This window comes from Alosa pseudoharengus, unplaced genomic scaffold (genome assembly GCF_046254945.1).
Source record: "Alosa pseudoharengus isolate Yale_2024_CS ecotype anadromous, Long Island Sound unplaced genomic scaffold, YU_APseudo_1.1 YU_APseudo_1.1_scf_20, whole genome shotgun sequence".
Classification (NCBI taxonomy): Eukaryota; Metazoa; Chordata; class Actinopteri; order Clupeiformes; family Clupeidae; genus Alosa; species Alosa pseudoharengus.
In genome coordinates this window covers 24196690-24223065 of record NW_027468664.1, presented here as the reverse complement: position 1 = coordinate 24223065, position 26376 = coordinate 24196690, and the positions used below count along the sequence as shown (strand labels likewise).

At 41.5% G+C, this 26376-nt stretch overlaps 1 protein-coding gene across 1 annotated transcript in view; it reads right to left on the bottom strand.

The window, feature by feature from the left end:
* rbm17 (RNA binding motif protein 17) overlaps window positions 1-26376 on the bottom strand; it is an 87195-nt gene that overhangs the window by 8335 nt on the left and 52484 nt on the right. The window contains exons 2-9 of the mRNA XM_076296909.1: window positions 15584-15677; window positions 14835-14980; window positions 14375-14491; window positions 14082-14248; window positions 11547-11656; window positions 10722-10772; window positions 8089-8224; window positions 6707-6858 (exon numbers count right to left, since the gene is read on the bottom strand). Of these exons, the coding sequence (XP_076153024.1) occupies window positions 6707-6858; window positions 8089-8224; window positions 10722-10772; window positions 11547-11656; window positions 14082-14248; window positions 14375-14491; window positions 14835-14957 (856 nt within the window). The 5' untranslated portion in view covers window positions 14958-14980; window positions 15584-15677. The remainder of the gene's footprint in view (window positions 1-6706; window positions 6859-8088; window positions 8225-10721; window positions 10773-11546; window positions 11657-14081; window positions 14249-14374; window positions 14492-14834; window positions 14981-15583; window positions 15678-26376) is intronic.

The following is a 26376-nucleotide window of genomic DNA, read 5'->3' as shown; positions in this document are numbered from 1 at the left end:
TTACCCAGGAGACATGGGTAAAACATGGGCAAACATGGGCATGGGTAAAACATGGGCAAAAAAAAAAACTGAACATGGGCAAAATGCACCATTGACATCAATATGTTTTGTATAGAGCTACCACAGGTTACTCTATACAATCACAGGTGGCAGTGTGGTGACTCTATATAAAACATATTGATGTCAATGGGGCATTTTGCCCATGTACAGGGTGGAAAATAAAAAAGAAAGATTTGCATAAGACAAGTCAAATTGGTGTTTTCAAAAAGAAGGGATCATGGAGAATAAAGAAAAACATATTTAAAAAATCTTTGTATATTCCCACAAGGTGTTTGGGTGCTCTGAAAATGATAACCAAAATGATTTTTCAGACTTGTGAGGTCTGCTGTTCAGACCCTGAAGGGATTTATTTTCTGTTCATTGCTTTTTGAGAGAGTGTTTCTACTTATCTCAGTAAGGAAAATAAATCAAGAGCCTATGTTGAGTACAAATATGTCTTCTGAAGGCTTAAACAGAGCCCAGCCAAAAACTCCAATAAAATTTGTATCAACTTTGAGGGACAGCTATGACCATGCAGGATTATCCAGACCAAACGTGACTATTTTGCTACATACTATTCCTATTTATGTACCAGCATGCAAAATCTGAGCCTCCTACATGGTTTAGTTCTTGCGCTGTGGGCTTGTGAACTTTGACAAAAAAAAGAGGCCGAACAAAATCGACACCCCCCTCCCCCTGTAAAACTGGCTGTATCTTGGAAAGTATTGATCTTACATAAGAGTAATTTTACAGTGTGTCTCCTGGGTAACATAGGTACACCTAGTAATTTTTTCAGAATTTTTTGAGACCTAAGTGCGTGGGCCCTGGTTGAACTGACGTGGAATGACCCTACTAGTATTCTGATTCTGGATTCTAGATTGTTTCTTTGATGAACTTCCAAGGGCACTTCAGCGGTGCCTACGGGTCGGGGTTCGAACCGGCAACCCTCCGGTTACAAGTCCGAAGCACTAACCAGTAGGCCACGGCTGCCCATCAAGATTGTTTCTTTGATGAACTTTTTAAAAGTATTCTGATTCTAGATTGTTTCTTTGATGAACTTTCTTACACAGCCTAAGCCACAACCCACCTCCCCAATCCCTCAATAATCCCTCCCCAATGTCCAATATGCACTTTACATCTTTACAAACACAATTTCATTGCATTTCTTACACCAGTAACTATGGTGTTACTATTGACTTGTGCCAAATAGATATTTTAGTAACAATTTACAAATATTAACAAAGGGTTAGGTAATGAAGGAAATAATTGTATATGATCATTTCTTGCCCCAGACTAGATGGAGGCTTAGCCACATTTACATTTAGAGATGAAAGTGTTTAACCTGACTCCGCCAGATGGATTTGCTCCGCATATCCATCTGGGAACTTTTCATTGAAGAACTTTTGGGAAGGGGCGGACATACTGGTTAGCTGATTGGATAAACCATCTGTCTATCACTACCTTTGTTGGTTATCGACGGGCCAAATCAACCAATTAGATGAACAAAGTATTCTTCTAATGCCGTTTAACATACAATTAGGTTAGGTAACGTGACAAACGTTAAGATGTTTTAACTTACCATTTATGAACCTAATCAACGACAATTCCCATCAAGTTTTCACGGTAGGCCCTACACTTCTGAAGATAGTATATTCCTCCATTATGAACTGGAATCAGCCGTGGAGGATGTCTGTGTCGTTCAGTTTACCCAGGAATACTTTCTAATTTGAATAAAACTTGCGCGATAGCTATTCTCATCTCTGTGGATGCCGTCATGTTGTTCGTTGCGTCACACCTCAACCCGCCTCAAAGCCAACGCTGATTGGACGTTCGTTTGGTGAACTGCTCCAAATTTTCTTTAACGGAAAGTATCCAGACTGATCTGCGAGTGAAACCCTGAAGCTCACGAGATCAGGATGGTCTCACGAGGCTAGAAAGTGTTGTGAATCAGACTCATTTCTGTAAATGTACATACTGTGTAGTTCTTATGGTAATTTGTGATTTTTGTACCCATGTGTACCCTGTGTGTGTGTCTTTGGTCTGTATGCAGTGTATCCATTGTTTATCCTTGAATGATTAGAATTCAGTAGGCACTGTCTAGGGACCTCTTGGCTTATCCTCAGGTGTGACTCTCTATTGTATAGACTAGAGAGCAAGGATGGGGGAGCAGACCTCCTATTGTCACCATTTGGCCATGAGCAAGTTGGGGTGTTAAAACAATATAAGCGCTTTCAGATATAACCTCCGGAGTACATGCGGAGGTTTGTCAAACGGAGGTCCTACCCTTCGGATGATTCAGATATGATGCTAACCCAGGAGACATGGGTAAAATGTTACCTATACCCATGGGTAAAATGTTACCAGTATTTGTATGTGTGCTTCGAATAAACACATTTATCTGTTTTCAACATTATACCAGAATCCGGTTTGCGTTGGAGAGAGAGAGCATGCACACACTTTATGGTAGGCTACCAGCCAATTCAGTAGGCTAACTCAAGACTTCAAGGCCATCATACAACGTTTTTAAGCAACAAACAAAATACTAACATAACAGTGAAGTGTTTTCATTGTTTATTTCTCCCCTAGCATGATATGATTTGAATTTAGACAGCTACATTTCAGCGCGGTGTATGAGTAGGCCTAAGAGCGAGAAGTTTTATAATGCCCTTGCCACTCCGAGTCTCCGACTCATCAATAAATACTGCGCGCACACACACCAGACCACTTGACTTTACATCATTAAACTATTTCAGTATATTGCTTTTCTGATTGTCAAAACCACACCTAACTTGCGTCTCCACTTCAAAGTGTCCTAACCACGTTACAGCTGTTTCTATCTGAGCGACTCCAATAGTGAAAGGATTCAGTGTCATATTTCGGTGGCACTAGCTAAGCTGTCGTGGAACTCGAGATGACATGTCTACTGATAGGCAACAGGTCTCACCAACACGAAATTCTAATTGCAAAAGATGCATCCTACCTCATCTGTTGTACTGTAGTTATTCGAAATTGGGCTTTTCACAATCCAACGATATATCCAAAGTGCGAACTAGTTGGTGATGGTCTATGAAAACTGCCAGTAAGCTATGCATGCTACACGGAGTTCTGACAGGGCTGTGCATGGCCTAATAAGCAGGCAAGATATAACCCACGATCGCCATGGTTTCGTTGTCAATTCGTGTTTGTGGTAATGACAGCAACAATAAAAGCATCTGTATCTTACGATCTTCATCATTCTTGACAGATCACCAGCCTCCTCTGGATGGTCATATGCATAGCCTAACGTTATAGCCTACCTTTAGTTTTCATTTAGATTTTAAACACGAATCTACTGTCTTTACTGCCGGGAGAGAAAACAATCCTGTTTTCTTTTCTGTAGCCTAATTCTGCCTAAGGCTATCAATGAACAGAAAACCGTGTTGGCTAACAATTTATTAAATACTCCTGTTATTGTCGTCAACGACGTCGCTGTAGGCTACTGCCTTTTCAGCGCCTTAACTGCTTATGATGATTCAGTCTTTTGAATTCGTTTGGCCTTGCCATGCAGTTGTAGGCTACAACGTGCCATTCCCTTCATGTGTTCTATCAAAATGTTGTATGCCCTCATGGACAGTAGCTCCGTGATGTCTGCATCTTTCCAGGTCGGAGATTTTATGGACAGCACTATGCCACTCCATCATAACACTGGCATTTTTAGTCAGATCTAACCACATGGACGCACGAAAGAAACGTCACTAACACGCCCTCTCACTAGGTGTGATTTTAACCGCATGTTCTACTTCTCGTTCAGACACAGCACATTTACGTAATGTCCGGAGGAAATACTAGGGGGGGAGTAGTATAAACACCGGGTGAATTCGGACTTCCATATGACCGGTTATGTCGTTCAGATATACGGCCCCACCGTTTAACATCGACAGAACCTCCGGTCTTACACGTATGTCTAAAAGCGCTTTATGTGACCAGGCCTTTGAAGCTTAATTAAAGAATAATAAAGCTGACCAGGCCTGATGACACAACAACAAGAGACCATAGGGACCTCTTGGCTTATCCTCAGGTGTGACTCTTATTGTATAGACTAGAGAGCAAGGATGGGGGAGCAGACCTCCTATTGTCACCATTTGGCCATGAGCAAGTTGGGGTGTTAAAACAATATGTGACCAGGCCTTTGAAGCTTAATTAAAGAATAATAAAGCTGACCAGGCCTGATGACACAACAACAAGAGACCACATCCCCACACACCACACCTTTACCTTGCATATTCATACTAGTAGGTCACTCCCTCTCTTTGTGTGTAACTTAAATTTGGTAGACTGTTTCTGTGAAGGCAGAGAAGTCAGAGATAATACTGAGATACTGGTGAAATCCATGATGGGGTGACACAAACATGTACCTCTCTCCTTTGAGGGCCACTGACCCCTCATTGAAAAGAATAAAGCCTGGATCCTGATATTGCATCGTCCTGATTAAGTCTCAAGAGAAATATGGTAGTAAAAAATATACTATCAGTAATGACTAGTTTATTTATTATGGCACCTTGTTATAAAGTGTTACCAAATATGGTTGTGTGTCAGCAATCATAGGCAGTCTGCATGTTTGAAGAAGGCGGTGTCAAGCGTTTGTATTGTCAGGTGAAACATAATAGGCTCTTTGAGAATATTTGGATGCTGTGTTGTTTTACTCAGTATTGGTCATTCCAAATAATATTTCCAAATGTGTGTGTGTGTCTTTCTTTGTCAGTTTGTGTGTGTCTGTCTGTGTTTGTGTGTCTGTCTGTGTTTGTGTGTCTGTCTGTGTTTGTGTGTCTGTGTTTGTGTTTGTGTGTTTGTGTTTGTGTGTCTGTGTTTGTGTGTCTGTGTTTGTGTGTCTGTGTGTGTGTGTGTCTTTCTGTATCTCTCTGTGTGTGTGTGTGCAGTGGCGTCATGCCCATTGAAATAAAGGGGGCACGTGCTCCCTCGGATTTTTCCTCCCTGATAATTTTTTTGATCATAACTTTGTTCCTATTATGCTCCATAATAAGCCAGAGCCTATAACGACTCAAATGCATTCTTCTGGATGTGTAATAAACCGTACCAAAATAGATGGAGACCGGTCAACATTAGCCCTTTTCCTAAAAATTGGTGTCTGTGTATGTTCCCGTAACAACTCACACGCGCATTGAGCTCGCAATGTTTTGCTTGTGTTTAACTGTTACAGTTAACGCTACAGTTTGAACAGTTGAACTGTTACAGTTAGGCTACAGTTTAAACAGATACAGTCAATGGTGTTGAAGTGGTAAGTAGTCTAGCTAAGCAATAAAAAGTAGTGGAATTATTTGTGGTTGACCAGAACATTTTGACTTGGCGATCAAATAGTTAGAACTATGGATTTGATGTTGGCCGCGAATTCCGAGCATTACGTTAATGTTAGCCTACATGGTGTCAGTGTAACGTAGCCTAGGCTACTCTAACACATATTACAAATATTTGGCAAAGTCTCCTGGTTCAATTGTTTCCAGTTTCATAGAAACGAGGGTGTTAAATTTGCAGTGACTACAAAATCCAACCTAATAACATTAGGCCTACCAAGGCATTGCGTTGGATGTTTCTCAATCTCCACTTGTTCTCTTCACGTATGTGGCAGCTAATCCATGTAGTGAAAAGGGATGCCCTTTTAAAAGGGGGCCTGGCCCCAGCTGTGGCGCAACTGGCTGGGGCACCTGCACCATACACCGGCGACCCGGGTTCGATTCCCGCCCCTTGGTCCTTTCCGGATCCCACCCCGACACTCTCTCCCACTCACGTCCTGTCATTCTCCACTGTCCTATCAAATTAAAGGCATAAAAAGCCCCCAAAAATATTTAAAAAAAATAAATAAAAGGAGGGCTAAAGTTGTTTTATATAAATAGGATCGCTATGACCGTGATGTAGAGGGCAAGAAAGTATAATAGTCTCTCTCATGTGCTCATAACTTAGGTTATCAGGTCACTTGCTCATGATTTGCAGGTAGCGACTTACAAATGAGGTAGGCCTAGCCTATTGCTTGCCATAATGGTAATGAAGAATATATTACTAGTAGTAAAATATTCAAATATTTAGTGTTAACCTTACTCAGCACTGAAACCTGTCAAACTTCGTTCAAAGTCCTTCATCACATGAATTAAGATTAAACTAATTTAATTTCTGAGCACCACAAAGTCAGACCTCAGCAACTTTTTTAATGTAAGATTGGTCTTGGGTCACATATCAATCAAATCATAACAACGGCAATGGTACTGTTTTTAAAATCATGTGTAGTACGCCTAAGTGTAAATGTGTGTGTCTAAACATGCTTTAATGAGCTTACACATTAATGAGCTGAATTTGAGCTTACATTTCTTTCACCAACCTATGTGTTTTACATTAACTTACAAAATAGATACTTTATCTTAGTCCTCAGATAGATGATGGTTGCTGCTTGCTCTGTTAAGGCATTTTTGTCCCTTCCAAACTGCATTGAAATGGTATGTTTAGCAGCCAGAATTTCAACATTTCCAGGGGGAGAAATCTCCGGCCCCCCTCTAACATGACCCCCCCCCCCCCCCGAAAAAAATTGCCTGATTGTGCCCCCTCTGAATTGTGGCTTGCATGACGCCCCTGTGTGTGTGTGTGTGTGTGTGTGTGTGTGTGTGTGTGTGTGTGTGTGTACCCTTCTCTGTGGTTTCTCCGATGATGATCTTGCCGCCCCTCTTGCTGGTCTTCTCCACTGACAGCGCTGTGCTCAGACCCTGTTCATGCTTCCCCAGACCCTGGCCCTCTCGAAAACCGTACTTCTGCATGATCTTATGGGCCACCGTGCCACTACACAAAGAGGAAACACACACACACACACAATTATAACAGGTTCCTATTTACAGATTTAGAGAATTACCACATACACTAGAGATGCACCGATATGGAATTTTAGGGCCGATAACGATAACCGATATTTATTGGTTTGTTGTGGCCGATACCGATACGATAACCGATAATATTACTCTTGAAAAAAAAATGTGAAAAGTGATTTGGGGAAAGCATTTAATAAGCATAATTTTATTGCAGTGATTTTACCTACCACCAAATGATGGACAGAACTCATAATAGTCCTCAATAGTACAGCAGTCAACATAACAGTAGCCTAGCCCTACAGTATGTGTGGCTCCTTTAAGTGAACCTGACGTCAGTGAATTTCGAGTGAGTGGCTAGAGAGTATGAATCGTTTTCATTTAGGACTAAACACTCATAAACGGCTCAGCTGGGAATAAGCTACAGTATAGCGACCAAATCAGAGTTTGTGAGGGCAACTTAGGTTTAGTTTCAACTGCGGGTAACTGAATAAAGCTGCAACTCCTCAGACTGTATCTTATGTCCGTCTACTCTGTTGCGCACAACCTGCTGCAGCAGAAATGAAAGGGGTTAGCCCCGAAGGTTTTAATAACTTATTATGATGACCTGTCTGGAACTGAAGCAGGAATGGTTAGCATATTTCTAGGTAATAATACAAAACCCAAGTAATGCAAATATAATACTAAAACACAACTTAGAACTAGGCCTACTTATGTACTCGTCCCACTAACCAGTTTGTTTATTTGTTTCCCCGACCAGCGCGGTAAAGTGCAAACACATTAGCACAAGACGACTCTAGATAGGGCTGAGCTCCGCTCTGGTAAGGTTAAATGGCGGATCATTCACGATAGGATTTTGAGATGCACAGATTCCCAAATGAACGCATATCCACAGATTTTGTTGTGAAAGAGTGGTGAAATACATTCACACCGCTGACATTATATTGAGGAAAAAGTATAGCCAACCAAGCTCAAGTAGCTCAGTGTAGCCAGACGGACCTTACGTAGGCCTAAATTAGGACTTTAAAAAATATCGGCGCAAATTATCGGCCAGAATTCTGTTATCGGACCGATAATAATATTTTCATTTTTTCACTTATCGGCCAATAATATATCGGCCGCCGATATATCGTGCATCCCTAACATACACTGATCAGGGCTAACCCTTATAACTATGTGGAAGACACACACACACCCACACACTCACCCCATGTTGGCTAGGAACGAGTTGGTAGGGCCAGGGGGAGACCGAGGTCGTTCGGAATCTTCGTACATGGGAGGCGGGATCGCTGCCTTGGACCCTCGGGACCCCCGACCTTCATCTTCATACGAAAATGAAACAGCTGCCATGGCAACCAAAACAACATCCAGACATAAGAGAAACACAGAAGACAAATTATATTAATCCTTTTTTTTTTACAATATACAACAGAAAGAACATAACACACATTACACACAATCAGTTTACTTGTTTTTTTTTGCATGTACAGTTTGTCATGAGGAAAACGATTAATAGGCATGTCTAGATAGTCATGGGGCTTGCAATTTGCAAGTACTGTACTTCAAAGATATCCAAAGAGCTTCACACAACCTAATGTAGACAATCCGTGGAGCAATAGTGACCTCTAGTGTTCACTCAAGTTCACACATGAACACAAATGCCCCGTCCACATGCACAAAGCATCTTAAATTAAAGGAACCATATGTAAGATTGTGGCCAAAACTGGTACTGCAATCACTTTCAAATTATTGTAGAGCGGTGTATCCCCTCCTCCTCCCCCCTGACTCGAGGTTGCCAACCCGGATGCCAAAACACTACTGACTTTGTGATTAGTAGATAGGTAGAGGGTGGTGCATCTGGCCAAAACACAACATGACATGACAAAACACAACATCAACATCAGTTGAGGGCTGCAACTTCACTTTTTAAATGGCAATATCCTGGCCAGACTACTGTTGTCAGTGATATAAGTATTTGAAATGAACATGATTTCTTAATGTCTAGTGAAATATCAGGGCCATTTTATGATTAATTGAAATACATTTCTTACATATGGTTCCATTAAATAAAATGATAATACGGCTCATCACAATGCTAGTAGAATGTTCCATTGACTTGTATGGGATTTCCCAACGTTCTACTGTAAATTATTTTCATTTATTACACGGCTCTTCATAATGCTGAGGAATGCTCCATTCACTTGAATAACCTTCTCAACGTTCGGTGGTCTGATATTCCTCGATAATAGACCGTTGCTAAGTATAACAGACCGCTGTCAAGGAAAATGGGTTTTGTGCTTCTAGGTCACGTCTTTCATATCACTCCGCAACTACTGGAACTTCATTCAAAAGTGAAAGCAGACGGTTGATCAGCTGTGTTCTAAAGAATGTTTGATTCAAGTTCAGCATGTGTTGTTGCAAACTATTTGTTTCTCAGCAAAAGCCATGATGAACGGTAACAAATAGACTATAGCCCAGGCTATGTAGGCTAAAGTCATATCGTGGGGAGTTTATTGTTTCGTTTTGGCAAGTAGCCGTGTAATAAGCGGGATAATGTATAGAACGCCGGTCATTATCGGGAAATAGGTTCCGACAGGGCGAACCGGACCCCGACGTGCTGCACCCCGACGCGTTCTGTTCAGCCTGTCTGGACTTAGTCATCCAAACATGACTTTTTACCCGTGCTGTGCACTGATTCATGCTGCCAAAACTTCTACCCTCTCTTTTACCGATATATGCAAGGGATAATGTATAGAATGCCGGTCATTATCGGGAAAATAAGTCCCGACAGAGTGAACCAGGTTTGCCTCGCCCTGAAGGGACTTATCTTCCTGATAATGACCGGTGTCAGACACACAAACAGACAGACAGAGGTTCCTGTAATTAGAGGGGATGCATCCCCTCTATTGAAATCCGAAAACTTATTATTATTATTATTTTTCTTTTTACCTTTTTGTGCGCGCTATTCAGCCCAAACCGCTTAACGTACAAATTTGGTTCAAACACCGTTCCGTAGATCTTCCAAGGCTTTACCGTCCTATCCGTTTTTCATTTTTGAGAAGTTTATACTTTTTGAGATATTTGTAATTAAAAGTGTATTTTTCCCCCATAGACTTGAATGGGGGCTGTGATGTCATAATTGAGCCAGCTGCGCTCGTTAAGTAGTTCTCAGAGCAGTAAGCCTATTTCACAGTGTCCAGGTGTCCGGCCTCGTTGATGTTAATGATGCCTTAATTGGCAGGGTAAAACGTCTTCCTGCTTTTGTCTTTCCTGTGGACTTTTCTTTTGCTGTCTATGGGACAGTGCTGTTCCACAGGAAGTTGATTTACACAGCGGCCCCATCTTGTGAAATGGGCTAGTTCCCAGGCTAATCAGAACACTGGCACAGGTGTCACCTGTGAGGAATTCAACTGTCTCAGCTTCTAAGCATACAATCTAGCTCTACCTGAACTACACATCCTGTTAAGTGTTTCCTGTGTCTCAAAATAAAAGTCCCAGCCATATCTCATGCATTCAGCATTATATCTCCAGAACGGCTTGACGTACATGCTTCAAATTTGGTACGAGTGTTTTTATGGACTCAAAGATGAAGTGAGTTAAAGTTGGAGGTTGAAGGTCAAATGTCAAGGTCAAAAACACCTTGAGTATGATATCTCAAGAATGCTATGTCACACAAGATTCAAATTTGGTTACTCCAAAAGCACCTTTGCAGGTTATCACAATTACCCTACCAACCAGCTAGCAGCAAGCTCAACAGCCTCACCAACACCCTAACCAGCAGACTGCATCCCCTCGTGTAATTCCTCGGAATTGCATTTCTAGTTTATAGATTGTACTCACAGTCTCTTTCAACCAAAGACGTAGGTGGGGCGATGGCTGCTCCTCCTATGGCTGCAGAGGAGAATTGTTGATTATTTATTTGTCAATTTCGTTTTTTTTACACAAAGCACAAACATCAGTCACAGTTGTAGTGTTGGTCGTTACTTTGGATTACACTTCAGCAGGTACTGTTACACCAGGGTGACGAGAAATTTTGTAGAATGAATACTCTAAAGAATATCAACATGGAATTTTAGAACCTTACATTGTTGTGCAATGGGATCTTTTGTTAGAATTTTCATGATGAAGGGTTAAGAAAACAGTTGACACATGAAAAGAGGTAGACCTAATATTATGGCTACAACCTGATTCCATGAATTCAGTGAAATCCTTGTCCAATAGCAGAGACTACAGTCCAGACTGGTACCAGAGGAGAGTTCTAAGAACCGTTCTTTCAATTCTACCTTGTTCATTTCCTAGTGATGGGTAAATGAAGCTTTGGTGAACCACTGAAAGACAGCAGTGTGAAGCTGGCGACACTAATAAAAACAAATCAAATATGCCCACCACATGTAGATTTTTCAACATAAAAGTCCTTACCCAAACCAGTATATGTAACCAAAAACACTGGTTTGCTTAAGGACTTTTATGTTGAAAAATGTATGTGTGGCAGCCATCTTTTTTCTTTTTCAGCTAGCTTCACACGGCAGTGGTTCAGTGGTTCACCAAAACATAATTTCCCATCACTATCATTTCTCATTCTACACATGCCTATTCCATGATCTACTGACAAGCCAAGAAAAGAGCATTTGGATTTCCTCTCTCTCCTCATCCGGTGACACTCACTCCTCTTCCTCTTCTCCTTGTCGAACTCGTCCTCCTCGTCAGACTCCCCCTCTGTTGGGAAGCGGGAGAAGCCACTGGGAGCGCTGCCTTCATGGCGCTCCTTCCTCTTCCTGCAGGAGGACAGAGACAGCGTGAGGAGGGAGGTAGGTAGGTGTCTGTCTGTCTGTCTGTCTGTCTGTCTGTCTCTCTCACACACACACACAAAGCACATGTACACAAAGAGACAGCGTGAGGAGGTGTCTGTCTGTCTGTCTCTCTCTCTCTCACACACACACACACACACACACGTACACACAGAGACAGCGTGAGGAGGTGTCTGTCTCTCATTCACACACACAAAGCACATGTACACACAGGGAGCACACATACACATACACATACACAAACACAAACACACACACACACACACACACACACACCAGGGTTTCCGTTGTCCGGTAATTACCGGACATTGGCCGAAAAAAAAATGAAATGTCCGACAAAATTAAATCTCTCCGGTCAAATTGTCCGATTGAAATTGGCTAATAATCCCGTCCCCTAACGCAATCTGAATTTCAGAATAAGCCTTAATATGTAAGCCTATTATACGTCCTGTGGTAAATTGGTAACGTCTGAAGCCTCAGATGTCCGGTCAACTCCACCACCACCAGATAAAAAGCAGAAGTGTCGGGCGTATCTGTTGGAATCAATGACATTGGAAGTGGAGTTGCGGGGGATGCGGCCGCTCCAAGACACTGTCATTCTCTGTGTAGCCTACACTGGACATGCAAAGTGTTCTTTACCCAAAGCATACAGTAGGCCTATGCGTTCTCTGTCTATGATCTGCAGGGTTAGGGCCTCCTCGACGAGGAGATTACTGGTCCGCGGATAATTTCTGGCACAATTAAACGGTATCATTGAACCGCGGCCGAAAGAAAAAGAAACTCAACATTTCCCAGAATAGGAAACATTTCTTAATTTATTGGTATCAAATAAAGAGGCGTAGCATTAGGGGGTAGTGGTGTGACTGCTCATTCTTGTGTGTGCGCATCTGTGTAAGTTAAACAGTCACCACTGGAGATAACGTGGGTAGCAGCAACAAACAACGTAGCCTTTTTAAAACAACGAACGAAGCGGACTCTTGCTGTCCATGAAAAGATACTGGCTAGATCTTGTTAGGCATGTTTAAGTTAGGCTAATGAACATGTTGCATTCTATACAGCTTGATGTCATTCTTTAAGCTACATAGCCTGTCTCCAGTTTTCCTCAATTTGACTAATTAAGAAGCGATAATAGGATATTTGACCGGCATATCATCAAAATGTCCGGAAAACGAAACCTCTACCGGCACCATTTTTTTCTAGCGGAAACTCTGACACACACACACACACACACAAAGCACATGTACACACAGAGACAGCGTGAGGAGGTGTCTGTCTGTCTCTCATTCACACACACAAAGCACATGTACACACAGGGAGCACACATACACAAACAAACAACACACACACATACTATGCATGCATTTACAAAAACACACAGAAGCACACACACACATACACACACACAGAACTGATTCTAACCAGGGCACCGACAGGATCCTCCAACTTAAAGGTGCAGTCAGGAATTGTACGTGATTTCAAGCCCATAATAAATGTTGTCACATTTTTTTGCAATCATCTCCTAACGACCGCTAGCTGCACATTCCGTGACCACTGTTAAAAAAAAAAAAAAAAAAAAAAAAAACAGTCTTGGAGGCAGCTTGCCCCCAAAACATGTAAAAACACATCTAAAAACAGCAACATAAGGTTAGCGGTCTAATAATGAAAACGTTCACAACATTAGAAGAAATCATACTGCTACGTTGCTGTGCTAATTTACTCGTCTTTGACTCATTTTGAATATTTAATTATCCCACCTGTGACAACCCTCATCATTCCAGCTGACATGTCAGATGCACCTGCGCTTGCACGCACTTTCACTTTAGAATGGCATGAATGACTGAGGGATGAGAACAGTGAACACAAGTTTCAAAATATAAGCGATAGTTCATTTATTTTCGAAAGAGACGCAAAATTCCTCCTCGGGATCTACAATATCATGGTCTCTACGGAAATGAATTGACGTTACGGTAGAAAAAATAAGACCTTGTAAATGAAATTCAAAACTTTGTAAATTAAATTAAATACTTTTAAGGCCTTCATTTGACAATATTAAATGTAAGACTTTTTCAATACTTTTAAGACCACGCGGATACCCTGTTAAAAATTTCTGTTGGAATCCAGTGACATATGTCGACAGAGCTGAGCATTTGGGGGGTGTCTTAAGAAAATCAAGACGTTCTCTAAATGTAACACATGCACTGTGAAGCACAGCTAAGATTCACAGACTGAGAGACAGACAGGTATGCAGGCAGGCAGACTAACACAGTGACTGTATGAACTCACAGAACTGGGAGCATGCAGTCAGGCAGGCAGACAGACAGACAGACAGACAGACAGACGGACAGACAGACAGACAGACAGGCAGCGTGGAGGTGCAGAGACGGAGGCGTACTTCTCGCGCTCTTCGATCTCCTTCAGGCGCTCCTGCTCCCTCTGCCGCTGCCGCTCCTCCCGGTGCCGCTTCACCACCTTCTCGTAGTCGTTGGGGAACATGGGGTCGTACTCATCGGCCAGCGGAATCAGCACATCCCCCGACGAGAAGCTGCTCGGAGCCGCGTCCTGACACACACACACGCACCCCCACCAAACACAATCGTCTTGTTTGCCATCATCGTTCTGACATTTATAAACACAAACAAGGGCCAGGACACACTCATCAATAAGAAGACACACAGACACACACACCTTGACTCCTGCGGCGATGCGAGGGGGTGTGTCTAAGATCTGTCTCTCATCTCCTGCACTTCCTCTTTTCAGGTCAATAACAGGAGCCAACACTGTAGTCTGCTTCATGCGCTGGCTCTGGAGACAAACAAACAAATACCAGTAAACAAAAACAGTATTTTGTTCTGTCTTTCCCATCCAAATGTCATGTAATCTCAATGGCACGGTCTACATATTCTCAAACAAACAAACAATCCTAAGCATGAAGAGCATGAGAAGTCATAATGCAAAAAAGCATATCCAAAAACAGAGACAACAGACCGACACTGTCTGATCTACTTCAGGAACAGGTAACATCTAAACAAACTAGAGGCAAATACCACTGAAAGTAACGTTAAGTGTGTGCATGGTCAGACACTAAGGAAGGGGTTTTAAAATCTAACAAAGTGTGCAGAGCAGACAACAATAAAGAGATACATACTTTGGCCTGTGTGAGGGCAGCTTTCTTCACTTTGAGCTGCGACTGAAGCAATTTGAAGTTCTTGGACCAACCTTCCGTTTTAGTGTCGCTCGCTCCCACTCCCAGATCATCGTACAAGGACATGGCTCTGCGATATCGTGCAAGTACTGCGGAACACGGACAATGTTAAGAAAGTCAAAACTGTTCAAATCCTGTCGCGTTAACTGTTGAGGACGAAATTAGCTTAAATTAGCCGTAGCTTGCTAGACAGCTAGCTAAGTCTGTTGGCTTGTTGGATCACTAGCAAATAGAGAATAAACGCTCAGACATTAAATCAAAAATTAAATCAAGTACTTTGAATCGAAACTCATTACACGGATTCATTCAAAATGTATTTTAATCGCATGCACATAGGCTACCTCGTTTGCTGTATTTAGCTAGCATCGCTTGCATTTAGCAGCTTGTACGATAGCTGGGGATATTTAAGGTTAACGTTAACTGTTATATGCCAAAGTATTGTTCCAGGTTTGTGCTTGTGGGTCAATCTATCAGATGCATATTAAATGAGTGCACATACACAGTCGTTTAACATACACGAAGAAGGCAATGGACATATTGATCAAAGAGGTAAACAAAGAGATAAATACATCAAATGTTGCTAAACTGAACAGTTCCAAGGAGAAGTAGCACTTAAAACGGTTCGTGATCAAAATATCTTAATAACCCACATTTTAAATAAGAAATAAACACAGAAAAACATGCTAAAATACCTCAAATAGCTGTAGGGTTTCACATGAACTATGATGAACACAGGGTCAGGAGCGCTTTGCCACGGTAATCAGGACCCCGGCAGACGTGTTGCGCCTGAGTGAAAACAATGAAACCATTTACTGTCTATGGGTGAAACAGAGAAACTCTGTGTACTAGATACACTGCTGCTATTATATGTCATGTAAATTACACTAATATAACTCGCACTCGCTGTGTATGTACGCTCTCGATTTATGACAGCAAACCGTTTTTCAGGCAGTAAAAAGCTTACCTTCTGACGTATGGTCTGTATGCTATCACCAAAGATGTTCAATAGGTGGAGCTGTAGCCATAACCATTACAGAGCCGTATAGAGGCTCTGAACCATTCGAGGCGTAGCAATTAAGTTCAAACGAGCTTTATTGACATGAGAGATAGAGAATATCTATTTAAACACCTGAAAAAACAGAACATCAGTAGGATGTATGGTGTGTTTGTGTGTGTGTGTGAGTGAGAGAGAGAGAGAGAGAGAGATAGAGAGAGAGAGAGAGAGAGAGAGAGTCAAGTTTATATAGTGCATTTCATACACAGAGGTCATGCAATGTACCCTGGAGTTCTCGCGAGAGCTCAATTTTGAATTTGCTCAGAGAGTGATGCTCATTATGCTCATTGCCCATGAAATCGAGCTGCACCAATCACATCGGTGTAGGCCTATATGATAGGCGAGTACTCTCGTAGTGTTATCCAATTGCATCGACGTCTGGAATCGGTCAGTAAACATTGGTCGTAGTGTTATCCAATTGCGTGCAGTGATATTTTCAAATGCATGCTTGGTGCCGACCCTTAATCTTTCGGATTGGGTCTGGTCTTCCAGGCCATAGATATTAGAAAGCTAGATACTGCATTGTCCGTCGAGCATCGTAAACGCGGCCACCATATTGCTGGGGGCAACACCTTTACTGTCTTTGGGCAACACTTGCCGGCAATCAGAGACACCTGTCTGATTTCCAGTCACATGTTCTTCCATTGGCCTCCAGTGATTGTTGCCCCCACCAAGGTGGCGTCGCTATTTATGTATGTTCTGGATCCCAGTGCGGTATAGCTTTCTAATATCTATGCTCCAGGCTACATGCAATGTGCTTTACATAAACAAAAGCAAACAGTAACAAATAAATGCATATACATGCAATAGTCTAAAAAAGTATCATAATAAAAAAACGTAAAGCACACAAGGCAAAATAATTTAAAAATAAAGAATAATTCAAAACTAAAAAGACAACTTAAAAGACACAAGGTCATTAAAAGACATATTCAGAATTTGTAACTCAGTGTAGTTAGCAATAGGCATCTGAGAACAGTTTGGTCTTGTCTAGATTTAAAACTGGCTACATTTGGGGCCTGAGAGAGTGTTTGTGTGTGTGTGTGTGTGTGTGTGTGTGTGTGTGTGTGTGTGTGTGTGTGTGTGAGAGAGAGAGAGAGAGAGAGAGAGAGAGAGAGAGAAAGCGCTTTCAGACATACGTGTAAGACCGGAGGTTCTGCCGATGTTAAACGGTGGGGCCGTATATCTGAACTACATAACCGGTCATATGGAAGTCTGAATTTAGCCGGTTGTTCTACTACTCCCCCCCCTAGTATTTCCTCCGGACATTATGTAAATGTGCTGTGTCTGAACGAGGCGTAGAACATGCGGTTAAAATTCACACCTAGTGAGAGGGTGTGTTGGTGACGTTTCTTTCATGCGTCCATGTAGTTAGATCTGCCAGTGTTATGATAGAGTGGCATAGTGCTGTCCAGAAAATCTCCGACCTGGAAAGATGCAGACATCACGGAGCTACTGTCCATGAGGGCATACAACATTTTGATAGAACACATGAAGGGAATGGCACGTTGTAGCCTACAACTGCATGGCAAGGCCAAACGAATTCAAAAGACTGATAAGCAGAAGGCGCTGAAAAGGCAGTAGCCTACACGACAATAACAGGAGTATAAATAAATTGTTAGCCAACACGGTTTTCTGTTCATTGATAGCCTTCTAATGGCCTGCTGAGCTAGCTGATATTTGTTGAGCATATATGCCTAGAGAAAATGAAAACGAAGAAAACCCAACTTTGTTCCAAGCTCCTTACGTAAATGCAATAGACACATGGGGAGAGGATGCTTTTGGAAAAAAATAAACCATGAAAAAACGAACAACTTCACTGTTATGTTAGTATTTTGTTTGTTGCTTAAAAACGTTGAATGATGGCCTTGAAGTCTTGAGTTAGCCTACTGAATTGGCTGGTAACCTACCATAAAATTTGTGCATGCTATCTCTCTCCAACGCAAACCAGATTCTGGTACAACGTTGAAAACAGATAAATGTGTTTATTCGAAGCACACATACAAATACTGTAGGTCAATTTCAAGTGTACACTTACGTGACTAGCCTACTTCAAGTATTAGCCTACGCACAATAGATTTCTCTTCTTTAGCCTACATAATGCATAGGCTACACTTTGTAAACAAAAAGCAGCTGTGGGGCAGTCAGCGGCCGCATATATTCTGCGTCATAACTCGCATCTTTTGAACTCTACAAGCCCCCACCCCTCACTCGACAACCACACAGAGATTCTGTAATGTGCGTGTATGTCGTTCACACATACGTCCGTATAAGGTCAGTGTAAGGTCTGCAGGTTAGCATCATATCTGAATCATCCGAAGGGTAGGACCTCCGTTTGACAAACCTCCGCATATACTCCGGAGGTTATATCTGAAAGCGCTTAGAGTGTGTGTGTGCGTGTGTGTGTGTGTGTGTGTGTGTGTGAGAGAGAGAGCGTTTGTGTGTGTGTGTGTGTGTGTGTGTGTATGTGTGTTTCTGTACCGAGTGGTAGAGAAACTGTATTTCTCTACGCTACTTGTTTTGGAACATCAACGAACACCACTAACCACTCGGTGAGTTGCACAGTTTTGAAAACCAACGTTAAGGGTTGTTTTGGGACATGTTTGAGTATGCCTGTTGGCAGCCACTCTGAGTAGTCAAAGGCGATTCAAAACGAGTCAGAAAAGTCGAGACAGGACCAATCGTCAAAATTTCGGTGTCCACCACTCTAGTTCATCCAAAACAAACCAGAAAAGGGACTCAAAGTGCTAAATACCGGAATTTTCCTTTAACTGATTGAATGAGTGACCCCCTTTTCCAATTATCCTCACTGTTCCTGTAGGCCTACATTCTTAATTCTATTGTCTGCAAACTGTTCAAATCTGACCATTTGGTATGCATGAATGAATTGGTTCTGGACTTCTTTTAATAGGCCTTTATCACGGCAGTCGAAGTAGGAAGTGAACAGTCCTGTTCCTGTATGAGCACAGGTGTTTCTAATTAAGTGTCAGATTCGGCCACAGTTACTTCAACCAGAGGCCTCGTTAATGTTTTTAGGAACACCTGTGGTTTGCCTGCCAACAGGAAAGTGAACAGCCCTGCTTCAGCTGCCCGTGGGCTGCCGTGATAAAGGCCTCAAAAAGTGCAACTCTGTCTCAAACATGCCTTGCTTGCACAGCCAGGTTGGCCTGTCAGCCATGGCTGCTTAGTCTGTACTGTATATCGGGTCACAGTTGTCCTCTATCTATATGTGACAAGGTGATTTCACTTGGCTGCCTTGGGCACTAGTTCTAGTGTGCGGCGAGTTGACTAACGACACGGAGTAGCCAATAGACCTCTGAAGTTCGCCTACAAAAAAGATCCAAAACGGCCATCTTTGCCCATATAAGGAGATCCAGTTGTTAATTGAAGCTAACTACCTATGGCAAATTGCATTGGAAGTTAGCTCTGGGGTAGCAAAAATCTAAGTGTGCCGCCTTCACTTACGGGAGATAACAGTATCCACTCGAAGGCAGAGGACAAAAGGTGTGTTCAGGAAACGTCTGCATTTCATACTTTTTCATCCCCACGAGACTTTAACAGGTGCGATTATTCAAAATCCCCATGTTATTTTCCCATAGGAAAAATCGCCAGATACCGGATGTCAAAGATGGAAGCTTTTTTGTAGGCGAACTTCAGAGGTCTATAGCCATACTGAACACTGTGGATTGCCTGGGTGTGACTGTCACTGCTGTTTTGCCTCTAGTTTAATTTGATTAACGTATTTTCATTTGTTCTTTCGTTTGTTTGTGTGTTTATGGCTTATTGTGGGTCCTGTCTCGCTCCCCTTTGTCTGTGCTGCTGTGATCGGGCGGGGGTGTGTCTGTGACGCAGTGTGTGACCATTCTCGGTTGTGCGTCCTTATTTCTCCCTTCTATTGCCTGTGTTGGGTCAACTGGTATATAGCTTAATACAGTAGGGGAGGGGTTCTACCGACTGTAACCACTAGGCCTAGAGCAATTAATTTGTGGACTCGACGCTGTATGGTGGTGGGGTCAGAGCCATATAAAAAGAGAGTTGCGACACTCTTTGAAGTCGCCGCCACGCAGTCACGTACGCTTCAACAGTTCCAAACAGCTCTTTGCGTGTCGTGTTATTTCAATGGGATAGACAGCAGCGAGTGCGTTATTGAACGTGAAACATTACAACAAACCAAAAACGAGTGTTATTACCTGTTAGCATGCTTACATTATAGTGTCAATTATATATTACGAGTATAATTAGTTTGCAACATCAATCTAAAATATGTTCTTTGGTAGTTCTAACATTGAACGTTTGTTTCCTTGCTGGACATTAGCTGTTATTGGATTCCTATTTGCCTGTATCACGCTACATATACTTTACTTACATTGTCAAAACGTAGGCTATGCATTTTGTATCCTTTTTGTGTGTGAACATTAGATCCAGTGTCCTTTTCAGTTCGTTTGGTGAGATGAAGATGCACCCCCCCCCCCCCAAATCTGCACAACTTTGATCATTGTAAGACTAGCAATAAACGTCTATCAAATATATAAATGGCATTCAGTAGCCTAACAGCTTAAATTTTAAAAGTTTGATCAATGCATTAAATCTGTTCAGTTATTTTAGAGAAATAGCATAAAGGTGGGCACCACACAGCCTTGGTAACATTTTAAGAGTAAGCCATAAACATGTCAAAAACACATAGGCTAAATAAGAATCAATAACAACTTAAATGTGAAACATTTGATTCATACTGCAAGATAAGACACCCACTGTTTCAATAACACACTTGTAACTCAATAAGCAATCAACTATTTCAATAAAATACTTATAACTTATATTTCAGCCGGCTGGTGAGACTACAGCAGTGTTTCCCAAACTTTTTTTCTGGGGACCCACTTTTTAAAAATGACAGACCATCGCGACCCATTTCACTTCAAATACCCTGCAACCACCAATATTGTTTTAGGCCACAGGTTCTCCTACTTTTCTATGCCTTCCCCAACCATACATTGCTATAGGATCTAGATAGATAGATCCTGCTTTGAACACGGTTGTGTTGCATTTTGAGCACCATCAGCGTGAAAAGTTGGAAATAACTACTGAAAAGATATGATTTACATGTAGGCTACGTTGCGTTGCAGACAAATGGGTCCATAACACTGTGGACGTCAATTCCGATGTAAACAGCAAATAACTCAAGTCGTTATGTTGTATTGTTGTATTATATTATAGTCGTTATCAGAACAAAGAGGCTTTTACGCAATAGGTGGAAGAATGCACCTTTACTTTGGAGTTAGAGTAGAAAACGAGAGGAATAGTGTTTAAAATATCCATTTAAATTGTAGCCTAATATAATGCACTGTTGTGCATTTTAAATCAGAAATAAGAATGTGAGGAGGTTGCTATTAACTTTAAAGATTGCATCTACAATCGAAACTATCTACATGCAAATTGAACGGCCTTATGTCCGGTCTATTGATGTCTGCTCTAGTTGACAGCACGGTCACTAGATTTTAATCGGTAATGTTGAGGAGCTGGCATCTGTTAATGTTCGTGCAAATAGGCGGATTCATGTCCCTTAGTTTGCAACTGCGAGGTAGGCTACATGGCAGGCGCCCACATAACGGTTTCATTTTGAGAGGTAGATATCCATGCTCTGGCACCCCCTCTGCGATGCGTTCGTCCCCCAGTTTCATGAGCTTTTATGACAAAAGCGTGACTGTGGTAGTTAACAAACTACATCCTAATAGAAAACTGTTAGCTTTCCTGGTATCAAATGACAAATGGTATCACAACATAAATTGTGCTGGCGACCCAAATAAAATCTCCTGCGACCCACCCGTGGGTCGCGACCCAGACTTTGGGAAACACTGGACTACAGCATGAAAAGGATGACTGGTGTTAGGTTTTCAATAGAATTTTTATTAAGTTTTCAATGTGTGTTTAAAACAAGAACAGGAACAAATGCAAAAAAGACTGGGAGGGAGGTATGGTGACACTGCAACATAAAAAGAAGGTCTGACACTCATTTAGGTTTCCAAAAAATAAAAAGATTTCAAGGTTCCAAAGTTTGAACAACAATTGTGTGTGAACTACACAAAAGACACAATGTGGAAGGGATGGGTAGCCCTGTACTCTGTACACCTATAAGAGGGACATGGTAAGGAGGATGCAACATTTGGCTGGAGTCGGGAGTGTTATGGGAGGTGTGGAAGATGCTGAATCAACACAACTCCATTTGTGTAAGGGCCCCATCGTGTGGACCTCAAACATAAAAAATTATCTTATCTGACCATTCCAGTCATATATCGCACACCCTTCTTGTCCTCTGCATCCTTGGTCCTGGATAAGCAGAACAGGCACAGTGGAGAATGGAGGGAGAGAACAAAGCAGGTAACACTCAGTGTATTTTTGGGACAACACATTAAGTAAGTAGCAGAAACCTAAGCAAGAGGCCATCTCCAGCAAGAGGCCAGTAAGAGTTTTACATACCCATACACAGCTACCCAGATAGCAAGCACACGTTGTCACAACGTTGCCATTGGTTGGCAGTGTCGGAGGTGGAATTTCAACGTTGAAACAATGTCACAACAACCGCAGCGCCTCAAGCAATTGTATATAGAATGTTGGTTTATAGCAGGGGTCGGCAATTACGTTTGGACCCGGGCCAATTTTTTTTCAGACAATGGCATCGCGGGCCATAGCTTTTGTAATGGGGGGGGGGGGGGTTATAGGCCTACTATTTAAATTATTAATTATTATATTATATTAAAATAAACATCATCTAACTTTTAAAATGCATTTAATTTAATTCCATTAAAAACGTTTATTTGCTTATGTGCGCTGTTTTTATGCCGCCTGCTGCATCTCCTGTCGTCTCTCATGAAACAGGCGACTTGCCTAGCAACTTGCCGTAACTAATGTGTAGGCTACAAATATTATTCTTTTGGATGACGTGTAAATGATTAGCTGAACATTGCTATATGCTAGTTATCGATGCAAAATGTCGTTGTCAAAAGCCTTGAAAAGAAAAATTGATTCAGAATGCAGGACCTACAAAGAAGAATGGAAGCAGAGGTATGTGTTGAGCCTGCCTGCATTTCTTAATGCCAAGCCTATTAATTTAACGAAACATAGGCTATTTTTGACCTTGCCCACTGGAAGAGGGAGACAGGACACTGTTGTTTTTTTTTTGCACAAGATTACGCGCACTCGCGTGCCAATACCGTTCCGACCTGTGCGTCATGGATAACTGCAAGGATGTTCCACCTGTTTTGTCACTTTAGTAGGACTATCATCTATACCTCAATAAATGTTTTGAAATTGATGGGATTGCTGTAGGCCTTTTTTTCTTTTTAAAAACATGGGGTTAAAAAAAAAATTCATTCAACAGCAAATTAACGTCATCTCGCGGGCCAGATAGAATAGATGGCGGGCCAAAATTGGCCCGCGGGCCACTATTTGCCGACCCCTGGTTTATAGAATGTTCTGCGACAAGCTGCGTCAAACAAAAATATTTAGAGGATCTACAACGTTGAAACACAGTCACGCCAACGGCAGTCCACCGACTGGCTGCAACTGCAGCGAATGTCAACAACGCAAGATTTCGGTTTTTATTATTTATTATTATTATTTATTGCATTTGTGAGATAATTTTAGAAGTTTGTAAGACCTCTTAAAGGCCTCTTAAAACAAGAGGATTTACAACGTTGAAACACAGTCACGCCAACGGCAGTCCACCGACCGGCTGTTTGCAACTGCAGTGATTATCTTAAACGTGCTAATTACGTGATAAATTATAAAACAATCTTTTTTAATACTACAAAATAACATTTGCTAAATGAACCTTAACTTTTTCAGCCATAGGTGTGTAGATTATACATACCTGCTTCTGTTTGTAAGACTAGGATATTTGTTTTCCCACATGCAATCAAGAAAAGCAGTAGCCAACTTATTCCTATGACCAATAAGTAACTAAGTATACCCACAGAAGTCACTGAAAAAGAGTGCATTTCCCAAATAGGTCAAGCTATCGCAACTCCAACAAAAAGTATACTATAGCTCACCCATTAGAAGTTCCACTCTAATGGGTATAACTGTTAAGCAGTTAGGCTATTCATGGTGGAACTGATGTCCAACTTTCTGGTTATAGGCTAGATGAGATCCAAGCACTAATCATGTAACATCAGATATTTCAGTTGGAGTTGCCCGTGACCTCACCATAAAATATGACTGCCATGGTCCAATAAAGTTTTTCTGATAGAAAATTCCTTATGTCTGACTGGGCATTATTTAAATGTGTATCATAATGTGCCACTGCAATTACACCTAATACAAACAAGTAAATCTTTGTATTAGACAAAGTTAATTTGTCAAATGATTTCAGCCTTCCCCCTAATAACTCACAATTTAAGTGAATGTCATCTTACAGTTTCATGTAAAGTATGTTTGTTGCTGAAAACCATGACACAAACCCAATGTTTACAAGCCCATCATTTATTTAATACTGGCATTTCACAGTATACGAGATCACTATTTCACTCATGAGTGAGTAATCACTTTCCCAGTAGCGTGCCATTAAGTCCCAGCCAATCTCATTCTGAGCTGCAGAGAGCACCTGAATGGACCAGATAGAAACAAAAAAATATACATTAGACAGAGAAATAGATAGCATGGATTTTAAAAACAAACAAAAAAGTTGCATTACATGTTTGTCACACTCATTTTACAATGTACAGTGGTGCTATTTAGTCAATCACCCTCTAACACACACACACAGCAACACAGCTGAAGGTGTGTGTATTTGCAAGCATGGATCAAATAGGCCAAAGGCACATTTACAGTGGTTTCTGTACTTACTTGGTGTACTTAAATAAAAATATTCAATGGAAATAACAATTGACCAATTTCAATATATGAATTTATCTTGTCTAGGTTCTTATTGAATTGAATTTCCCCTTGGGGATCAATAAAGTATCTATCTGTCGATCTATATTGAAAACTATATTTTGAACTTTTTTCACTGTTGTGTAATGATTGATTGGAAGCATACTCTGACTTCACCACAAGTTGTGTTGTTTGAAAGAAATATTCATGCTTTTCATGTTTTTAATGTTTATCACTGTTATAAAAAATGCCCAGCAAGAAACAAGTCAGTGATTGGTCAGTGTACATGTGGATAATGCAGAGCGACATACATGGCATGGTGCTGGTAACAACAGGAAATGGATGCTTCTGAAACAGAGAAATGATATTAGATTAGTAAACAGAGTGTGCTTTTAGAACATTGGATAAATGGTTGCTGATAATGGGCAATGTAGATATTGCATTAAAAATAAGCCATTTCTTTCTACAACAGTAGAGAACAGTTTTGCAATTATGTAAGTGCATACTGTGTGTGTAAGGCGGTCATACTGGTTTACTAGAATGACCAACATAACCTGGCATGGCCAGATAAATCAGCAATGTAGACCGGCAACACCAGCTAAAATGACTTGAGATGATACGACAAGCAAAACCAGCTGAATTACCATCGCAAGCTGGGTAAACCAGCCGAAGCTATGTTGTCGCATGAGTTTTGCTGGTCTAGCAGGTCAACCATCATAGGGTGGTCAAACAAGCTGGTCAACCAGCAAACCACCTTAAGCTGGTCAGGCTGTTTTTTTTCAGCAGGGTAGCCCTGACTGTAGCCTATAGCCCTGGTCCCTTGTCGGACCTCATAGTTCAGCAGTTAGCCTACACATCAGATGTATGGAATAATGAACACAGTATGCCAGGCTGTGACAAGTAAATACAAACGTTGTTGACATGTCACGCAGTTTCTAAGCTAAAACATCGCCTCACTATCCGCTAGCTGCCTGTGCCCTGAATACACGGCAGAAAAACAGTCTGTGTTGTGTTACGCTGGTAACAGGAAACAGATGCTACTGAAACAGAGAAATTATATATTAGTAAACAGAATGTGCCTTTGGAACATTGGATGAATGGTTGCTGATAATGGGCAATGTAAATATTGCATTAGAGATAAGACATTTCTTTCTACAATAGTAGAGAACACTTTTGCAATTATGTAAGCGCATACTGTGTAACCTGAAAACTGTTGCACTGATTAAAAAAACAAAAAAACAATGTAATTGATCTCAGCTGGTATTTTGTCTATAATGGAGTGGAATGGAAATTTCTAAGTGATCCCAAACTTTGGTAGCCTAGAAATCTAGACGCACCCTAGCGGCCAAGGTGATGTAATTTGCTGCCAGGGTAGTCTAGCAACTCTCCGTTGGCTTGCGAGTTGGAAAAATTCAACTTCAGTCAGGCCAATCACATCGTGTATAGAATCAGTAAGCGGACTTAACATAATGATGGCATAGTTGCGACTGTTCTGCGTGAATTCCCTGCTACTTGAAAACAAAGAAGATGGATGCTGCTGCTGGCGAACAGCGTGACACGAGTTAA